This window comes from Gallinula chloropus (genome assembly GCF_964237585.1).
Source record: "Gallinula chloropus genome assembly, chromosome: Z".
Lineage (NCBI taxonomy): Eukaryota > Metazoa > Chordata > Aves > Gruiformes > Rallidae > Gallinula > Gallinula chloropus.
The window spans coordinates 79,602,352-79,622,134 of record NC_140089.1 but is presented as its reverse complement, the minus strand read 5'-3'; the positions used below and the strand labels follow the sequence as shown (position 1 = coordinate 79,622,134).

Here is a 19,783-nt window from a genome sequence, read left to right as displayed (position 1 = left end):
GTCTTTTTTATATTTAGTTTTTCCTAGGGTGCTCATACAGCCATCCAGGTGAGAGATGACTCTGGGAGGTCCCTAATCCAGTCTCTTGCCCCAGGTAGGGTGAATTCTGCGTGCAGACCAGTTTAGTTTGCCCATCTGGGTCCCAAAAACCTCCAGGGCTGGAGATCCTACAACCTGCCTGGGTCCATCCCTTCCTCACAGCAAGCCTGAACCTCTCCTCTTGCAGCTCATGCTTGTTGTCTTTCATCTTCCCACTGTGGAGGGCAAAGGTCTGACTCCATCACCTCAAAAACCTCCCCGTTGGCGCTGTCAGGTTGCAGTTATGTCCCATGAAACCATCCCTTCTCTGGGATGAACAACCCCTGTTTTCTCAACTTGTCCTCATCCCCATGTACTTCAGCCTTGTCACCACCCCGATGGCCCATCACTGGATGTGCTGGAGGTCAGCAACACCCAGCTTTTACTGGATCCCCAAAACTGGGCCCAATGCTCCAGATGTGGTTTAAGGACTCTTTTTTTTTCCCTCAGTGGATCTTGCAGACCTTGCCTAACCATGTACATGGCATCGAATTTCCCTTCTAGCAGGGAAAGGTTGCCAAGAAAATAACAACATTAATAAAGCGTGCATGTATGTGTGCAGAGTAATTTAGGAATTATTTCTGTTTTGAAGATTCAATAGCTGTTTTATTAATACTTTTCACGAGCATGTTTAAGGACTTCAGTTCAGAGCTGGCCAGAGGCTCCTCTGCAGCCCCGGTGGAAGCGTGCCCTCTCCCCCAGCTGCTGTCAGCTCCGCTGCAGCCACAGAGATAGTGAACTCAGATGGTTTCTTTTCCTACCGTCTCCTTGGCCAGAGTTTCTCTTAATTAGTCCTCTGAGTTTTTTCTCTGCTAGGAGGAAGCTTTTTGGGGGCCCAGCAGGATCTGCTCCACTGAGGGCTGTTGTACCCTGTGCTAGGGAGTGCTGGAGTTGCAGGGAGCAGCTCAGAGGGGTGATGGGGATGAGGAGGGCAGCCAGAGCTGGGGACAGGGAGCATCAACCCTTAAGGAAACGTTAAAGAAAGTCAGGCAGGCTGCAGGGCACCTTGAGGTGGGGGCTCACAGGGAGGAAGACCTCTGCTGGAGGTGAGCATCCCTGGAAAAGGGTAGGGAGATGCTTGACGTGAGCATGGTTCCTTCCAAAACAGCTTACTGGCTTGTTGCAGAAGAGCCCCCAGCCCCAGTGCTGCTGAGCCAAAAGCTGAGGGTGGAAGAGGGAGCTGGCAGCACTGGTGGGAGATGTGGGACTGATCATCCTTCACTGAGACAGGCTCAGCTCTGTAGTATTCCCACCCTCACCGAGTTCTGCAGAAGGACTTTAGCTAAAGGATGTGCCCAGAAGGACCAGGGTGAGCCACCTCCGCATCGCTGGGGTGGAGAGCTGGGGTTTGAGCTGAGACCTCCTGCCATGCTGTTGGGAAGCTGGAAGCTGGGCTCCCACTCTCCATCCAGGCAGCACCGCAACACGCTCAGACAACCAGAAAGGAGCAAAAACAGGGGAAGAGCTGCGCTTCCCCACGTCTGCTGCTCATGCCTGGCCTTACCCTGCAGTGAGCACAGCAAGCTGATTGAGTACGAGTAGACTTGACTCTGGCTCAGCTTTTCCCTTTGTTCTGCCATTGAGGAATATTTGGGGATTCAAAGTGAAATACAGCGCTTTCCTCTTCCAAAGGAAAAAAAAAAAAACCCCAGAAAAAGAAAAAAGAAGGGACGGGAAAGGAAGGGAATGCTGCACCGGCGAGCCCTCGTCATCCTGTAGCAGGAGGCCAGCGCACATGAATATTCCTGTGCAATATGCGTGAGTGATGAGCCCCATATGCAGGCCTTGGGAGAAATTAAATATTTTCTACGGCCTTTTCCAAAGAGCCTTTTCTATCAAAGTGCTCGGTCGGGAGCCAAAACGCCCCAGCTTTCGCAGCCCCAGCTGGTTGACACTTCTTTTTTTTTTTTTTTTTTTAATTTTATTTTATTTTATTTTTAAACGCTGATGAATATTTTCTAATTAAAAAAACAAGCCCTCCCCTAAACTGAGTCTTGCCCCAGCGGATGGAGTTGAGCCAGAGTTTGGGAGGGGGCTGGAGGCCACCAGGGACTCCACGGCTGCTCTCAGCTGCTGGTTTTTTTTCCCCTCCTTCAGTTCTGGAGCTTGCAGGAAGGGTCCTGAGATAAAGAGCACACGTGGTCCACATCTGCCCAGTCACAAGTGGTGGAAGGCAGCTGGCTGGGCAGGGGGTGGCAGCGGGTTCCCTGCCTTGTACCCAAGAGAGGTGAGGGATGAGCAAAGGCTTCAGGCAGGTGGCTTGAGGAGCATCAGTTACCCCCCGGGATGGAGGTTACTGGGTTGCAGGTGGACAAGGGGACTTCCAGGCGAATTTAGCATTGGAAGGGCTGCTCTTCATGTACCAGATGTTCTGCCTGTAAAGGTGAGAAGGAGCAATGACTTGGCTTGGTTTTAGGGTGGAAGTGACAGGATGATCACTGGAGGAAGAGGAGCCTGAGGAGAGGCAGGTATGCCAGATGAGACCTAACACTGTTTCTCATCTTGCATGTGGGGACAAAAGAACTTTGCTAGTTTTAAGGTGTGTGAACATGACATGGAGAGGTGCTGACCTGCCAGGGAAGAGGAAATAGGTGTTGGTTCTGTGGACTGGAAGGAAAGGAGAGCCAGGAGAGTCCGGAGAGAGGCTGGCTGGCAAGTTAGGGTGAGGGGAAGCAGGGTAACGTGCATCAAAGACCGTGGGCCAGTTGGAAGGGGTGTTGAGCACTCCCCCACTCACTCCCATGGTCTAGCAGCATGGCCACCTCTGGAGCTGTAGCTCCAAGAATTGCCCCAGGATGAATTTTGGCCTGGATCCATGCTCCCTGGTTGCTAGTCTTCATGGCAAATCAGAAAGGCCATTTGCCTTCAGGTTTAGCACTTGGCTTTGATGGTTTACAGGTGGAAACGGGAGCCATGCTGGCAGCAACCACCCTGCCTCTAGCTTCCTCTGCAGCAGCTGTGTGGTGGAGAGCAGAGCAGAGCTCTTAGAGCAAAGCTCAGGTGCTGGAGAAAAATGCTGCTGGGATCTTGCAGAGTGGAACCTCTCTCAGCTGAGTTGTTTTTCTCCTGAACAGCCAGATTGGTTTCAGACCATTTTCTGCTCCCTGCAGCCAGTGTCAGTATGAGGAAGGTGATTGTATGCCCACCCTGAGTACTGTACCCCTCAAACCATGAGAAAGAAAGAAAGAAAAGGAAACAAGAAGGGAAAAGAAAGGAAAAGGGAAAGGGAAAGGGAAAGGGAAAGGAAAAGGAAAAGGAAAAGGAAAAGGAAAAGGAAAAGGAAAAGGAAAAGGAAAAGGAAAAGGCAAGGTGGGCACAGTTGGACATCACTTTGGGACCAAATTCGTTCCCAGGCACGGTACCAACATTTGAATCTTCTCTCCCTTGCAGAGCTGCAAACAAATTGGATTTTAACCCAATTTCTCCTATATTGAGTATTCATTTAATTCTGCTGGCTGTATTTAGCAAAACCAGCAAAACCTTCCTCCGAGCATACATCTTCTTGGCTCTTTCTTTTTTGGAAAGAGCCGGAGACACAAATCCAGTCTCACGCCACAGCTCACCTGCCAGGGGCAGCACTCAGCGATTCCGGGCTTGCCAGAGCGCATCGCTGATATGGTGCCATGCTCAGGGGGGTCACTCACTTCCAAGGAGGTGTTTTGTTTCCCGCATCACTGCGGAGCCTTCCGCGCTGCCCAGGCACGCGTTCCGGTGTGCAGCCTCTCCATCCTCCTCCTCGCCCTGCGGGAACTGCTTCCCTGATGTCAGACAGCTAATACCCCTTAACAAACATGCTAATTTAAGAGCTATTAAAGCCAGGGGCCAGTGGGAGGTCACAGTCCGCACAAACAGATGGTGTTTTGTCCTTGATAATTAAATTTTCCTGTAGTTTTGGGTGAGAGACTTTCTTGCCTTTTATTTCAGCACAGCTGCCTTGGGCCAACTCCATTCCTCCCTCCTCATCCTCTGCTTGCTCTCAGCAAACGCTGTCTGCAGGGCTGGGAAAAGACCCCAGGGAGGGTGAGGGTCCCCAGGAGGTTCCAAAGTGGCTTTTGGTTGCCCACTGGCGTTGCCTTGCGCGCTCCAGTGGCCCTGGGCGGCAGCATTTGGAGCTCCCCGACCAGGCAGAGGTGAGCGGTTTGTGGGTGCACCCAAAAGCCCATTGCAGCAATGCTGGAGGGGTAAGAGATCCTGTGCTTTGGCCTCTCACGGCTGCTTCTTCCTCAGCTCCATCCAGGCGATGCCAGGCAGCGAGGGAGCTGGGGCCTGTGCGGCCCTGCTGCAGGCCGAGGCGGCAGTGATGGCGGGATGGCTGCTGATGAGCACAAGGCCCGCCAGGCGCGTGGGGCCGTTTGGGAGGCCAGAGCGACAAGGGGTCGGTTTCTTCTCCCCCTTTCCAAGGAGGGGGGTTTGCAAGCAGCAGTGTGCGGGTGCATTGCCCCAGTCCTGCTGCCAGACCCAGCCTGGTCACTGCGCCCTGTCCCACCATCGTCCCTGGGCTGGGTTCTGTGGCACATCCCCCTGTCTACCTACAGGGCTGCAGCTCCTGCAGCATGATGAGCCCTTATGCCAGCTGCCCCCCGGCTGAAGGGGAGGATCAGCCCCTTTCTGTGCTGCCACTCCCCTCAATATCCCCTGGGGCATCACGGAGCAGCCCTGTGCCTCAGTTTCCCTCAGATCACCCTTTTCCAGTGTGCCTGCTGCAATAGACAGGTGCTGCTGTGGCGTTTGGAGGCAAGACAAACCCCGGCGGGCTGCATGGGGTGCTGGGAGCCTGCAGAACAGCTTGAGGTGAGCAGGGTGGAGGAACTGGGTGGAACTGGCAGAAGTAATGAGCACCAATCCCCATCTGGGGTGGTGGGCAGCATCTTCTCCTGGCTATGCCTTTCCCTGCCCAGGTTTTGGGTGGCATCCAAGCAGTGGGTCTGGAGGCAGGGGGCAACAGATGCAGGACAGATGTCCCCACTGTCACATCTGGGGTGGCCTGCAGCCCCACAGTGCCTTGTGACGGTGGTGTGAAGGTGTTGCAGGGACTGCTCTTTAGGACAATATCCCACTGCGTTCTTTGCAAATTCATGCCCCCAGTGCTCGGTGGGTGTTTGGAGCTGGAGGCATGTGTGGTGCTCATGCCAACCCATGAGCATCGGGCATGATGATCATGGCAGTTGCCCCAATAGAACCTACTCATCAGCTGGTGGGCAGCCCAGGGCCGGGAAAACAGGGTGATAGGGGTACAGAGGTGGTGGTGGTGGTGCTTGTGAAGAGTGCAGTGGGGCAGGATCAAGGGTCACTGCAATGCAGCTGTGTGCGTGTGCTGTGAGCAGAGGTGTGCAGAGCAGCTTGGTGAGCATGCAGGCCAGAAGCAGAGTACCTTTTGTCCTGCCTGCCCACCTGCAGCAGCACTCGTCCTTTGGGGCACTCCATCTGATGAGGGCCCAGAGGAGGTCCTGCACCCTATGGGGCAGTGGGCAAGAGAGATGCACTGGGTTATGCTGGGCTCCTTGGACTGTCCTGATGCTCTCCCCATGCTGCTTGCTGCCCCACATGGTCTGTTGTGCTGGGATGGAGACCCTTATTGAAAGGGGTGGAGGGAGATCCTGGGGTGGGTGGAGTAGCTGTAGAGCTAGGACCCCAGCAGCTCCAGGGGGACCTAGACAAGGAAGGATAGCGAGCAGAGGCCAGTGAGGACCACATAGTCCCCAGCATCCTGTGCCCCTGCCTACCTCTGGCAGTGCCTGCTGCCCTTCCTGGGCCCCAGAGGCTGCCCAGCCTCTGTCTGCCACTATGCCCACTCACACTGCAGCCATGGGGAGAAACAGAGCAAAGGAAAACAAACCATCCTGAGGCATCTCTGGGGAGGCAGCGTCAGAGCATCGGAGTGGCTTCCTCCATGCCAAGCTCTTCAAGAAAAAAAGCCCAAACAAATAAACAACCCAAAATTAAAATGCTGGGTAAGCTCTGTAAGACTGGATGCTCACTCCCAGCTGCTACACCAGCGTCTTATTCCCTCCCTTGACGAGATAAGCTGCCAAGGTCTCTTCCAGTGCTCCTACTCCAATCCCGCTCATGTCCCTGAGCGCCTGCAACATGGACTTCAGGCTGTCATCTGCCTCCAGCTCTGTCTCGTCACGCTGGCGTAAAGCAAACCTGCTCTGCTTTCTGAGCAGCAGCGCTGTGGCCTCAGTCCTCATCTGCATTTGAGCTGGGAGTGAGCCATAGGGCTCCCCAGCCTGTGGACATCAGCACCAGGAGGTTTTCTGGGACCAAGCCAGTATGGTCCCATCTGAACTGACAGGAAGGGGTCCTGCAGTGCGCCAGTGGTTGGGGCAGCAGCCAGCAGTTGTCCCTCACGTATCCTTGTGCTTGCACAGCAGCTCAAGACACTTCATCTCTCTGGAGTGGTAACTTTGGGGCCACCCCCAGCACCAGCAAGTTTGGCCCCAGTGCCTGCGCTGGTGTCCAAGCCCTTGCATGGGTGCTGCAGAAAACAGAGCTCTAGAGGAACAAGTTTGGGCAACTAAGAGGTGGAGTCTTCATACTTCAAGCCAAACCCCTTTGCCCTGTGCCCTCAGGTGCCATTGAGTTAAAGCTCCTGCGGCCAGACCAATCCCCCCCAAAGAAATCCTCTCTAGCAGGGACTAGCCTCCTGAGGCTTGGAAAGGCTTGGAAATACCATACCCCATGCCATGTCTGCTGTGCCATGGGCATTCAGCTGATGTATGAAGTCTGGACACCAGGCTCCATCTGTCCTCCCTCTCCTCTGTATTTCCATCAGGACAGCGTGTGACTGGGGCACAGTCTGGGTTTTAACGCTAGGAGGCTTTTGTCTGTCCTGGAGGTTTGGTCTTACCGGGTGCTGAGGAGTTCATAAAGCAGCCTGGCCACAGATCTCAAGGCAAAGAGCAGGGCTGCGAGCAAAGCTCGGGGAGGGAGTGGGTGGGTTTGAAGGGCAACGCAGTCCCACAGATTAAAACAAGAAATGTTGGGAGTGTTGGCCTGGAGATCACAAACCCAGCCTGGCATGAGGCAGCAGGATCTTCCTGAAGTGTTTCAGGGTGTTTGCTTGGTGCAGGGGTGGGGGTGGGGTGGTTGGGGTTTGGTTTTATATTTTGTTTTGGGTTTTGTTCCCCATCATTAATATACTGCTTTTGTGAATGGAGACTGGGAACTGAAGTGCCAGGATTCAGTGCAACAGCATGAGCTTCTTCCTGCAGTAATCACAGGCTGGAGAGGTGGATCTGCTCCTAAATGCACCCACCTTGGGTGATTTCTCTGTTTGCCAGGGAAGAAGCACAGGCAAAGACCAGGACCAGAAGCTTCTCCCATCCCCCATCTCCCATCCCCCATCTCCCATCTCCTGTGTCCCATCTTCCTCTCTTCTCTATCTCCTCTCTCTGTCCCTGGTGTGGTGCCCTCAACTCCATGCCACCGGGGGAAGCATCTATGGAAAAACTCAGCCCTAGACCCTACTTGAATGGAGACTTCAGAAGAAAACACAGTCTTTGGCACTTTATTAGTGGAAGCAAACATCCCAGTGATTCCTGCAGTCTCTCTGCAGGGAGCTGGGAAATGCTCAGTGCAGAGGAAAGTTGAGTAAAATTACATTCATCAAACTTTCCTCCACTTCCAAGGCTGTCCAGGAGTGGGTCTGGGGTGTGGAGGAGAAGGGCTTGGGCATGGTGGCTTGGCTGAGCTTCCTGCCCCAGGTGGCACTGGTGTCCCTGTGGAATAGGCCTGGGTCCTGGGGTTTCTCTGCAACCTCCACCATGGGGACTTGGGTCCTTTCCTGCCCGGCTGTGCTTTCTCCTGGTGCTAATTTCACAGTCACAGAAGTGTAGGGATTGGAAGGGACCTCCAGAGACCATCGGGTCCAACCCCCCTGCCAAAGCAGGTTCCCCAGGACAGGCTGCACAGGGAGGTGTCCAGATGGGTCTTGAATCTCTCCAGAGAAGGAGACTCCACACCCCCCTGGGTAGCCTGTCCCAGAGCTCTGTCACCCTCACCGTGAAGAAGTTCTGCTGTATATTGGTGTGGAACTTCCTGTGCTCCAGCTTGAGGCCATTGCCCCTTGTCCTGTCCCCACAGACCACTGAGAACAGGCTGGCCATTTCCCCTGTGTCCCACCCTTCAGATATTGATAAACATTGATCAGATCCCCTCTCAGTTTCCTGTCTCAAGGCTGAACAGCCCCAGTTCACTCAGCCTTTCCTCATGGGAGATGCTCCAGGCCCTTAGTCATTCTTGTGGCCCTCCACTGGGCTCTTTACAGGAGATCCCTGTCTGTTTTATACCTGGGAGCCCAGATCTGGACCTTCTCCTTCCCTTTGAGTTTATACATGAGCTCCCTGCTCATCCACACAGGTCTCCTGCCACCCTTCCCTGATTTCTTACTCACAGGGACACACCGATCCTGAGCTTCCAAAGCCATGCAATGCTATTGGCACGTGGTGTTTTGCGTTGGCTCTTTTTACTGCTGGAGCAGATGGCTGGGCTTGGGCCGCTGCCCTCCACTTGCAGAAAGGCCAGTTACCTTGGTGGTAGTTATGAGGACAGGTACAGGCTGTGGGAAAAGCCCTCTTCAAGGCTCTGAGCAGGAAGAGAGGACAGGCAGCAACAGTCAGATGCCTGCGCGGTAGCAGTGCCCCGTGATGGCCATGACGCCAAGGGCTGTTGGTAGGCAGGGTCACTGGAGGGGTTCCCTGCCATGTACTGCTGTGATGTGCCCACCTAACATTGCTTATTGACACAAGAGTGGTTCCCCTGCCTGCCCTCAGCCCTTGGAGAAGACAGGTCATAGCACCCCTGCTTCATGCCCCTTGTCAGGGCGTGAGCTGCAGGGTCCCAGTGCATTAGGGATTGTTTGGTCAGTCTGGAGTAGCTGCAGGTTGTGGTTTGAGAGGAGAGGAGCTCACCTTGTTCCTGGAGCAGAAATCCCTCAGCCCCTGTCTCTGCAGGGCGAGGTTCTTGTTCCTGGGAGTCTCGAAGCCCCAGTGGCCTTTTCACAGCTCTGTACCCCAGTGTGGGCATGTCGCTGTGATCCACACAAGCAAGGCATCCCCTGTTCTGGGAGCCAGCTCACTAGTAAAGCAGGGTCCCAAACAGCCTGAAACATTTTATGGGTTGCTTGTTCCTCACCAAACCATCCCAGCTTCCCCTGGAGCCCATGGGCTCTGCAGAGCTCTCTTGAAAGCAGCTCTGGTTTTAGCTGGGCTGATGCTCCTTCCAGAAGATCCCCTTTCCTTCAACTCCATGGGCAAAGGGAGCAGCTTTGGTCACTGCCTTTCTCACTGAGACATCCTACCAGTGACATCTGATGATGGATCAACTCCAGACTCCACACATGGTGCAGCCAAGAGCCATGCAAGCCTGTGAGCTTCATGAGCACCTCTTCAACCAAAGCAGCTGTGATTTTTTTTGAGGGCAATTTCTCCACTCTCCCTCCATCTCTTCTTAGACCACAAACACAGGAGAGCCTGCTCAGCTTCCCGAGGGTCCAGCGGTGTTCTGTGGGCTGGCAGAGGCACAGTGATAGATGGGGTCTGCCATGGGGAATCCTTTCTCCAGAGCATCCCCTCACTCAGCATCTCTGCTTTGCTACAGGAAAGGAAGGAGATGGAGGGAGGGAAGTCACAGTCTGCAAGAGCCATGAGCGAATTAATTTCATCTAGCCCAGTCATCACTGTGTGCATAGTCCAGGGGGGCAGTGCTAATCGCCCTGTTGACAGTGGGGAGTTAAATTGGTTTTAAGAAGGCTTTTCAAGTGGCCAGGGCAGTGTCCCTGCAGGTAAGGCTTTCTGAGAGCATGTATTAAGGAGATGATAAAGCTCCTCTTGTCTCTCCTCCTCTGAAGCAGCAAAGTGGAGTTCAGTGCAGACGGTGCACTGCGAGAGCGGGAGGTTTTAGGGCTGTTAGCACTTGAACAGCATTACACACCAACTACTTCTTCCTTCTCCCCCCCTCCCTTCCCCTTCCATTCCTCTTCCACTCCCCTTCCCCTTTCCCCCTCGCTGCCAGGGGAGGTCTGAAGGGAGGAGAGGGCATCTGGTGCTTCTGGGTGCCCAAGTGCTGCTCCCAGGGCTGCCCCACTGCCCATAGGGCTGCCTATGGGTGGTACAATCCCTGCAGGAGCCAGGGCAGTGGGATGTCCTGCACAGGGCCATGTTTCACTGCTCAGCACACGCTGCCTTCCAGGAGGGATGGGATCTCACTGGAGCCATCTCTCACGGAAGGCTGCAGTGGGACACGTGCTAGCAAAGGGCTGGGCTGAGCAGTGGAGTGTGGCTTTGCTGAGGCTGTTTCTGTGGGGCTGGGCCACAGGAGGTGTCCATGGTGAGTGTCTCCAGTGCAGGGGCACTGTGATGCCTACAGCTGGCATCTGCACTGCTGGTTGTGGCATCACACCTTGAGGGAGGGGGCAGGCTCATCACAACCTCTCCTGCAAGATACACCTGCTGCAGAGCCTACATAGGGGTCAGCGCCTGTGGTGCCGGTCTGCTGTGAGGCCAGTGGCCAGTATCTGGGTACAGGGGTACCACAGCATCTACAGCGTACGTCTACGGTATGTCTACAGCATCTGCAGTGTGTGCAGGACAGGCAAACCTACAGCTGGTGTCTGCAGTACAAGGGTACCACAGCATCTCCACCCATTACAAGGGTACCACAGCATCCACACCCAGTACCAGGGTACCACAGCATCTCCACCCCTTACAAGGGTACCACAGCATCCACACCCAGTACCAGGGTACCACAGCATCTCCACCCCTTACAAGGGTACCACAGCGTCCACACCCAGTACCAGGGTACCACAGCATCTCCACCCAGTGCCTGCAGCAGAGGTGTACCATGGTGCTAGACAGCTGTAGCCTGCAATAAGGGTTGTACCACAGTGCTTGCAGTTGGTACCTGCAGTACAGGCACACCACAGTGCCCACAGCCTCCCTCTAAGCTACAGGTACACCGTGGTATCTACAGTGGGTGCCTGCAGTGCAGGATCCGCAGAGCTCCGCAGGAAGGCTTCTGGCAGGGATGCAGGTGGGGGCACAGGGAGAGAGGAAATGACTTAATAGAGGGTTTTTTCTCCCCTGGGTCATCATTTCAGAGCCAGATGCTGTAACAGTGCCCAGTGGGGAATTGCCTGACAAAAGATTTTGTCATGGAATAGCTAGGTTGGAAACTAACACTTCTTTCTATTTTTTCTCTTTCCCTTTTCTCTTTATTTTCTTATTTTTTTTTTCTTTGTGGAGCCACCTGCTTGTGTCTGGGAGGGGGCTGTGATGTGAGGAGGCTGGGCTGCAGCCTGTGTCCCTCCCCAGCCAGAGACAACCCTGTCCTGGAGCTGCCTGGTACCTGGGGCAGGTCACAGTGGCACGTGCCGAATCTCAGGAGTGTCAGAACGTCCTGGGTTTGTCCCAGCCCACAACAGGGAGTCTCTTGGCTCTGAAAGATGCTCTTGGGATGGCCAAGCAGTTTCCAGCTAGATGTTGCCTGCTACTAGTGAGCATCCCCATGCATGGCTTTGGAGATCCTTTTTGGGGAGGAAGAACCCATACCTCTACCTGCTCAGAAGATAACAGTGGAGCTGTTCAGGAGAGATGGTGGCATTCTGGAGGGGAAATCTTAGAGGAGAGGCTGAAGTCCCTCGGTTTGTTCAGCCTGTAGAAGAGGAGCCTGAGGGGAGACCTCATCATGGTCTGTGGCTTCCTGACGAGAGGAGTGAAGGGGCAGGTGCTGATCTCCTCTCTTTGGTGACCAGGGATAGAGCCTGGGGGAATGGCAGGAAGCTGAGACAGGGGAGTTTTAGGCTGGATATTAGTAAGAGGTTCTGTACTGAGAGGGTGCTCGGGCACGGGAACAGGCTCCCCAGGGAAGGAGTCACAGCACTGAGCTTGGCTGAGTTCAGGGAGCGTCTGGACGATGAGCTCAGTCTCACACTCTGACCTGGCTGGTCCTGTGTGGAGCCAGGAGTTGGGCTTGGGGATCCTTATGGGTCCCTTCCAGCTCAGGATGTTCTATGATTCTACTTTGTGCCAAGGTACACGATCCTCTTTGCTCTTGCTATCCACCTCAGGACTGTCCTCACTTCACCATGCCATGCCAGGTGATGTCACATTGCTGTGCCCCTGCAACCCTCCTTGCAGGGACAGACTGTGGGCTTATCTTCACATAGGACCCACATAGGTTCCCCATCCTGCTAACACATTGCCTGATCCAGCTCAGGGAAAGCAGGATTGGAAAGGCATTTGGTTTAGACCAGGAGCTGCCAAAGAGGACCACGATCATGTCTACACACTGAGTTGTCTTCTGCTAAGAGTGACCATGACTGATGTCCTCATCACCCTCAATGCAGAGGATAAGGCAGGAAAGAATTGGTCACTTTCTCCAAAAACAAGAAGCGGGGGACAGGGATGAAGCCTCCTGGAAGTGGCTCCAGCTCCAACGCTGCCAGACCACCACATCTCCTACACTCCCTCTCCTCCCTCCCCTCCCGCCCAGGCTCCTCTTTCCTCTCCACTGCCAAGAAGTGATTCACTCCAGGGGCAAAAGCAAATATTCTCCAACCTGTTTTGTTTTTTTTCTCTGCAGAAAGACTGAGCTTCCCCACTGCCAGGTTTGCTGTGTAATAAATGCAGTTCCCCACCATCACCTTCCAACTGGTGTCCCCACCCCCCCGCCCCGGAGGCGGGGGCAGAGCCTGGGGAGCCAGCCCCACGCCTGGTGAGCCGCTGCTCGCTGGCCCGTGCACTCGCTTTGCCACGGTGCTGGTTTTTTGCTAGAGAAACTGTTAAATGAGCAAATACAGCAAATGGAAATTTGCATTAGAAGCATCTGCAGAAATTGCCGAGGTTTTGTTATGTGCTTGGGGAAAAAAAAAAAAAATATATATATATATCTATATAATCAACATGGCTTTGGGCAAAACAGGCAAACAAAGCAAATGCTGCGTGGGGAAACTGCAGTTAGGGTGAGAAAAAGTTGGTTTTCTGGCTAGATTTTTCACACTAAAATAGCTCCAGCTCCTGCCTGATGGCAGGTCTCGTCTCTGGGAAGAAATGAGGATTTTCAGGGTGAAAGCAGACGAACAGTGAGGTCTCTGTGGCAGCACTGGGACCCTCTGTCCATGTCCTGGCCCCCAGAATCTTGGCCAGAGGTGGGGTGGCTGTGCTACCAGGGGGACCTGCACTGTGGTGCAGGGGATGCTCCAGCCCGGGTGCCATTCCTTGCTTCAATTCCTGGTGCCACCCACCAGCTTCCAGGATAGGTAGTATGCACTGGGAAGTGAATTTGGGACTGGTAGGCAGAGCCAGACCCTGGTTTTCAGGCAGCTCCCAAGCTGCTCCAGACCCCTCATGCCAGCACTACCCCTGGATGTGGTATTGCCACCCACCTTGGGTCCCAGCTGCTGGCACCTGCAATGGCAGCTCACACACAGGCAGCCTGGCAGCAGGGAAAGCACGCTGCGGGCACAGCAGGGGCACAGGGAGGGGGCAGAGGGGAGAGCAGGTGTGGGAAAGAGAGGAGCAGGAGAGGGGGAGCAGAGTGAATGATAAAGAGTGTTGTAATTAGCACTTAGTGCTCCTCACACAGAGCTTTCAAAGGAAGGTCACCTTCATTATCTCTGTGTCACAGGCAGGAAACTGAGGCACAGGGGAGGCAGTGAGAGTGATTTGCTCAAGGTGACCCGAGGCCGGGCTGGGAGCAGGGACTGGGGCTGGCGTGTCCCTGCTGTGCAGCTGCTGAGCACTGGGGCCAGCTCTAGCTGCCAGCCCTCCCAGCCCAAACCCCGCTCTGCAAATTCAGCAGCGAGGTTGTGGATCCCTTCTCTGCCCATCACTGGACTCCCGATCTTCAGCCCCCCTGTGTCTCTCAGCATCCCTGCCCATGAGAGACATTTGGAGCCAGGCCAGCCTGGTGTAGCTGCATCCCAAAATCTGCTCACAACGTCCCTCCCAGTCGCTTTTGCCTTCCCATCCAGCCAGCAAAGGCTGATGTCCTGCTGCGAACCCGAGTCCATCTGGGCTCGTGCAACAGCCGTGTTGGGTAATGGAACATGTTTTGCTAGTTTTTTACTCTGGCCAGTACATCCCCCCCTTTATTTAGATTTAAGTGGATGCCATCTGGCTAAGGAGCCCATCCTCATGTTCTAGATTAAAAGACAATCCTCTGCGCGTTACCAGTGCAGCACTGGAGATTAGAGAGATTTAAACGGTTCTGAAGGTGTAATTTGCTTTTCATGCATGGTGCTATTTACCTCCTGGCGGGTGCACCAGCATTCCCACTGCTGTCCTCTGCAGCTCCCTCCTGGCTCTGGTCTCCTCTACCAGCCCTGGCTGCAAAAAGAGGAGAGCTTGGGCACCTCCAAGCCTGGCAGAGCTGCACAGGGCATCCGTAGGGTGGTTGCTGTTATTTGTCCACTCCTGGGAAGGCTTAAAATGTTCCCTTCTTTAGGGATGCTTGTCCCTAAAGCTCAGCATGCCTCTACCTTCCTGCCTTCTCAGCTGATCTTCCCCCTCCTCACCCCCATGTACCCCAGCATCCCCTGGGACATGGCATGGGTCACTGGGATGGAGAAACCTCTGTCCCTCTCCCAGCCCAGAGAGATGGGGACTGACCCCAGCCCATCAGGGTGTTGATGTCAGGGGTGCTGAGGCAACATGCCGCATCCATCAGTCACTGCGAAGACACTGCTGAGGGTTACACCATCCCAGGCACGTCCAGAAATGCTGCTGCTGTAGCATCAGGCTGGCAGACAGCACAGTGCTCCGTGCTAGAGGAAAAGGCACTGCATTTTGTACATCCTAAGCACTGGGTGCTGCTGTGAAGTGCCTGGGTGTGCTCCTATCCCTCCAAAAAAACCTCTGCAACCCACTTGCGGGCAGTGCCTGCTCCCAGGGTGATGCTGCAGCTGCACCAGTACAGGGATCTGACTTTGTAAGGGAAAGGCTGCAAATAACACGTGGGGAATGTTTGTGTGAGGTGTTTTGTCTCCCCTCACTGTGGTGTCTGGCTGTGCTGGCAGCTCCCATGGGAAGTGCCACAGGCGGTTCAGCAATGAAGCGTGCGCCAGCCAAGCCCCTCTTTCCCCTGTGCCAGAGACCAAGTGCCACTTCACGGTTATCCCCTTGCACCTTTCAGCTGCCTGGGAGGGACTGCTCTCTGCACGCTGCCTGCAAGGTCTCCTCGGGGCAAACCCTGACTGCTCCTGCCTGTGCTTGCTTCCACAGATGGCTAACCTGGTCCCGTCAGCCTGCTGCGTGGTGCTCGCCACCGTGGTAGTGGTGTACGCCCAGAGACACAGCCAGCTGGGTGAGTCTCTTCACATCTCCCACCTTGGGGGGCCCCCCCAAAAAAGTAAATGCTGCTCCCCTGGCTGAGTGTGCTGCCTGGGCTTGCCTGATAGTAAGTTTCTGGGTGTTATCACTTTTCTGGGTGTTATCACTTTTCTCCTCTCTGTGACACACACGTCCTCTCCTGCCCACTGCTGTGAGGTTTGGAAGTTCTGCCTCCTCCCCCCAGTGCCCACTGGTGCCTCTCGTCCTGCCCAAACCCCTGCGTGTCCCAGGGTGTCCCCTACAACCAACACACCACTTCCCATCCCTTCACACACACACCCTATGCCTGCACACTGCCCTGTGCAACCCACCCCAGAGGGATGAGCAAGTGGGAAGAGGCAACAACCCGACAGCCCCAAGTCCCCACACCCTGATCCAACACCCTCATCCTGCTCCCACCTCCTTGGAGGGTATTTGTCCCCATTGTCACCACACACCTACGCCTATTGCTATCTTGCTCCTCTCCAGGTTGGCAGAGGACTCCAGGCTTACCTTAGTGATGGCCTTAGAGAGACTACCTTTTAGAGGTGCTGTTGGCACTGGGACCTGTAGGACCCACTTGATCCTGGGTATGGGCAAGACCAGGAAGGTTATGGGCAAGATAATTGGGTCCTGCTGTAGGGTCACTTATGGTAGCCCTGCAAAAATGGAACAAAATGGGGGACATCCAAAATTCCCTGCTTTTCCTGGCTGTCAGTCTGGCTGCAGTTGCTTTTGATGGATTGTAGAGGGGAGTATTGCTGGCTGACTCCATGAAGGATGTCCGTGCATTCATGGGCCCTGTGAGATTGAGGACCCCAGCCAGCGTGCCCCACTGAGCTGCTCCCAATCCACCTGGGTGGGTTTGTGTTGCTGGGAGCTGCCAGCTTGGACACAAAGCAGCTCAAGTTTGGAAGCACATCCCTGTTGTACACGTACAGCCCCTCTCTGGTCACAGAGAAGCCTTGCTGGGTAGCATTGCAGAAGCATTCCCAGCACTTCCCCAGGGCACCTACCAGAAGCATTTGGTTGCTGCACTGCGTGCTGCTTGTGCTGGTGTGATGCTTTCTACAGAGAAGCAGTGCTTCTTGGTCCTACTGTGCTTGCAGGACTGCTGCCTGGAAAGCCTTGAAGGACCTGAAGGACATCAAGGCTGCCAGAGCATCCTTTGGCTGCCCTGCCCTGTTTCCCTCCATGCTGTGGGGTCAGCAGCCCAGACCTGTCACATGGGGAGGTGCACGGGACACAGAAGTGCCAGGTTCTCAGGGTTACACACACTTGAAATCTGTTTTCTGGGCAGAGAAGCAAATGCTGCTCCCCCCAGTACTAGCCAGGGCCACACATTTTGTTCTGGCAGCAGCATGCAGGCAGAGAGCACAGCCCCAGGCCAGGCCCCCAGCCAGGCAAGCTGCAACAATGGGCACCTTTTGCTCTGTGGTCTGGCAGGATTCAGGGATGTAGCAGCATCACCTGCCCACCCCTGTGTTCCTCCTCCTTCCCTTGTCTGGCTGCATCCAGGAGGGAGATGTCTGGGGCACCTGCTTCAATCCAGAGCTGCTGAGACCCGAATGCATCAACAGGTGCCTGAATGGGGTGCACGGAGTGAGACCGGGCTCACCCCATTTTCAGGAGCCAGGGAGGCTGCTCTGCACTGGGACATAAACAAGAGAGGAGGGGAAAATTTGGTATAAGAGCTGGAGGAAGACTAGAAGGGCATCTCCAGGCTTGTCCTCCAACTGTTCCTTGGAAGCACTGTGTGTCCCTCCGGGGCACCTCAGAAACACTGAGGTTATGCCCTCATCAGGGGCTTTGGAGCAGCAAGAGTCCTAGCAAGAGTCCTACTCTCCCTGCTGTGCCTGGCTTGGAGAGGCTACACACATGCAGGTGAAGTTGGGCAACATCTCCCCAACTTGAGGAGACTCAAGGGGTGTGCTCCACACCCCAACTTAGAGCTCACTGCCTCAGGGCTCATCCCCCACCAGCCAGGCACATGGCCTGGGAAAGCACAGCAGAAATGGGGTGGGAGGATGGATTAATCCCATCGGTGGCAGGGACTGGGTGGAGTGGGGGGGAAGATGCTGGCATAGCCCATTTATCATGCACTTGAGGCACGCTCGACTTTAATAGCTCATGAAGCACTTTAAGAGATGCATTAGCACTGAATAGTTGAGTGAGGAGGATGTGACAAGCTGTTAAGTGAGCACGAGCATGGCGCAGCGCGGCTGGCCACCCGCTCCTGGCTCTCACGTGCACCCTGGTGATTACTGGAGCGTCCTGCAAAGTGCCACATGAATTAATAAAAGCAGTGTCAGGCTGCTCATGCGTTAACCCTCTGCTGCTCACCATGGGGCCTTCTCCTTGGAGCTAGTAGAGCAAAAGGTGTGTTTGTCCGGGGTGCAGGGGCACAGGATGCTCCCACAGGTTAGGAGAGGGAGTGGAGAGACTTGGAGCTCAGCAGATTTGGACACTCCATCCCTCTGTTTTGCACATGTGGCAGGTTGCTAATACAAGTCCACCAACCTGCTGGGCATCAAGGCTTCCACCCACCCATGGGATGGGCATCAAGGCAGGGGATGCTCAGAGGATGCTCAGGGCAGCCTCAGGGGGATGCTCGGAGGATGGGACTATGTGCTGGCTCAGGCAGAGAATTTTGGGTGTCCTGCTTCAGGGAAGGGCAGAGGGGCAGTGGAAGGGGGTCCCTGACTTCTTGGGTTATACCTTAACCCCCAGAACAGCTCAAGCTATCAAACAGGGATTGCAGTGAGCCCACCTCCACCATGGGGTCTTTGGTTCTGGTGTTTTGGGACAGCAAGATTATGCTGTGGGTACTGCTGGAGTAACCCAGAGTTGGACAGTGCACTCGCAGCTCATCCTCTTGCTGCTAAACTGACCACCCCACGGCCCTCAGCCCATCACCCCTCTGTCAGGCCCCAGCAGTGTCACTTGTGGGATCGCTGACATTCACAGCTGCTGCACTGAATGCACACTCTTCCCCACCCCAGCCGGGGCAGCAGGCACGGGGTCATTTTGAACAGTTACCTCAGTGCTCCTGAACTCAGCAGAGCAGAAGGAAATGGAAGTAGGACAAGAAGAAATAGGGGGCTGGCCCTAACATTAGAGTTCCCAGCCAGCACCAAGGGATGGACAGGAGCTGCAAGAAGAAATGGGAGAGGACAGAGGAGTCAGAACTGGTTGAATACCATACAGGAGAGCCCAGTGCCCTTCTCATTATAACGAGTAGCTCAATTTTCCTTCCCATGTTTCCTTCTCCAGGCAGTGGTTGCTGCCAATTTATTTCAGAGTAGAAGAAGGTGATGTGCTCAGCAGAGCACAGAAACGATGGTGGAGACACCTAACCAATGTCAGGACATAAAGTGTCCGTGCATGGGTGATTTCACCTCTTTCTATTCGTTCATTCATTGCCATGACTGCCGTGGATGGACTTAGCTGCTCCTGGTAGACCCAAGGGTGACAGCAGTCCTGGGAAGAAGAAGCTCTGCCATGACCAAAGCATCTTCCTCATCCGTCAGCTCTGCCAGAGTTATGTCCACATTTGTCCCAGATTGAGATTTCCCTGCTTTTAAAAGAGGAGTAATTCTGCTGTATTGATCCTCACCTTGCTGAATTAACTCATGTTTAAACAATAATTATGTTTTCACCCAGGAGAGGAGACAAAGAGATAAACATCTCTGGAAATGAATGCGTTTCAGATGCCATGCGCCGGGGTTAATTTATTGATGGGTGCTGAAGCTGCTATCTCCTCTCTTTCTCACCAGCAATAAGCAATTAGCCCCCATCATTCTTCAACCTAGGAAAAGAAAGAGAGATTTTGTTTCATTACTTTCCCTCCTCTCTTGCTCTCTTAAGCCCTGGTGCTAATCTTTTGCAATCGGTTCTGCTGCAAAGCCTCCCGGGAGCTCCAGTTTGCATGTGCCTCGTTAGAAATGCTGCCCACATTTCAGCTGAGACAAAGCCTGGGCCAGTAAACAGTCTTCAAAATGCACAGAAAAGCCATGCAAATTGGCTTTTCAAAGAGAAACCAACTGTAGATATGTTCCTCTCTCCCCTTCACCACCACCCCTTTGTCCAGCCTTTTCTCTGTGGCATTTTTGGCTGATGGGGATGTGACCAGCCCTTTCTTGATCCTTCCTCCTCCTGCATCAGTCAGCCCTTGCAAGTCCCCAGGGCATCAACCTGGCATGGTTAAACTAGTTCCTTTGCTTTTGGGGGTGTTCTCTGGGGTTTTGGTGTAGGAGATGGTTTGTATATTCACGCAAGGAGGTGTGATGTCTGTGTAGACATCTGTGTAGGCTTTTGTTGTTGTGCAAATGCTGTTCAGTTAAGGTGCCTGGACTCATGGTGTGATGGTCTGCCTGTGCCTTGAGGCTTGGTCTTGT

General features: G+C 54.3%; 1 protein-coding gene across 4 annotated transcripts in view; it reads left to right on the top strand.

Moving 5' to 3' along the window:
- CNTFR (ciliary neurotrophic factor receptor) overlaps positions 1-19,783 on the top strand; it is a gene marked incomplete at its 3' end in the record, with an annotated part of 215,984 nt that overhangs the window by 112,084 nt on the left and 84,117 nt on the right. For all 4 annotated transcript variants that reach the window (XM_084278237.1, XM_084278235.1, XM_084278238.1 and 1 more), the window contains one exon: positions 15,300-15,381. In XM_084278237.1, coding sequence (XP_084134363.1) covers positions 15,300-15,381 — 82 coding nt within the window. The remainder of the gene's footprint in view (positions 1-15,299; positions 15,382-19,783) is intronic.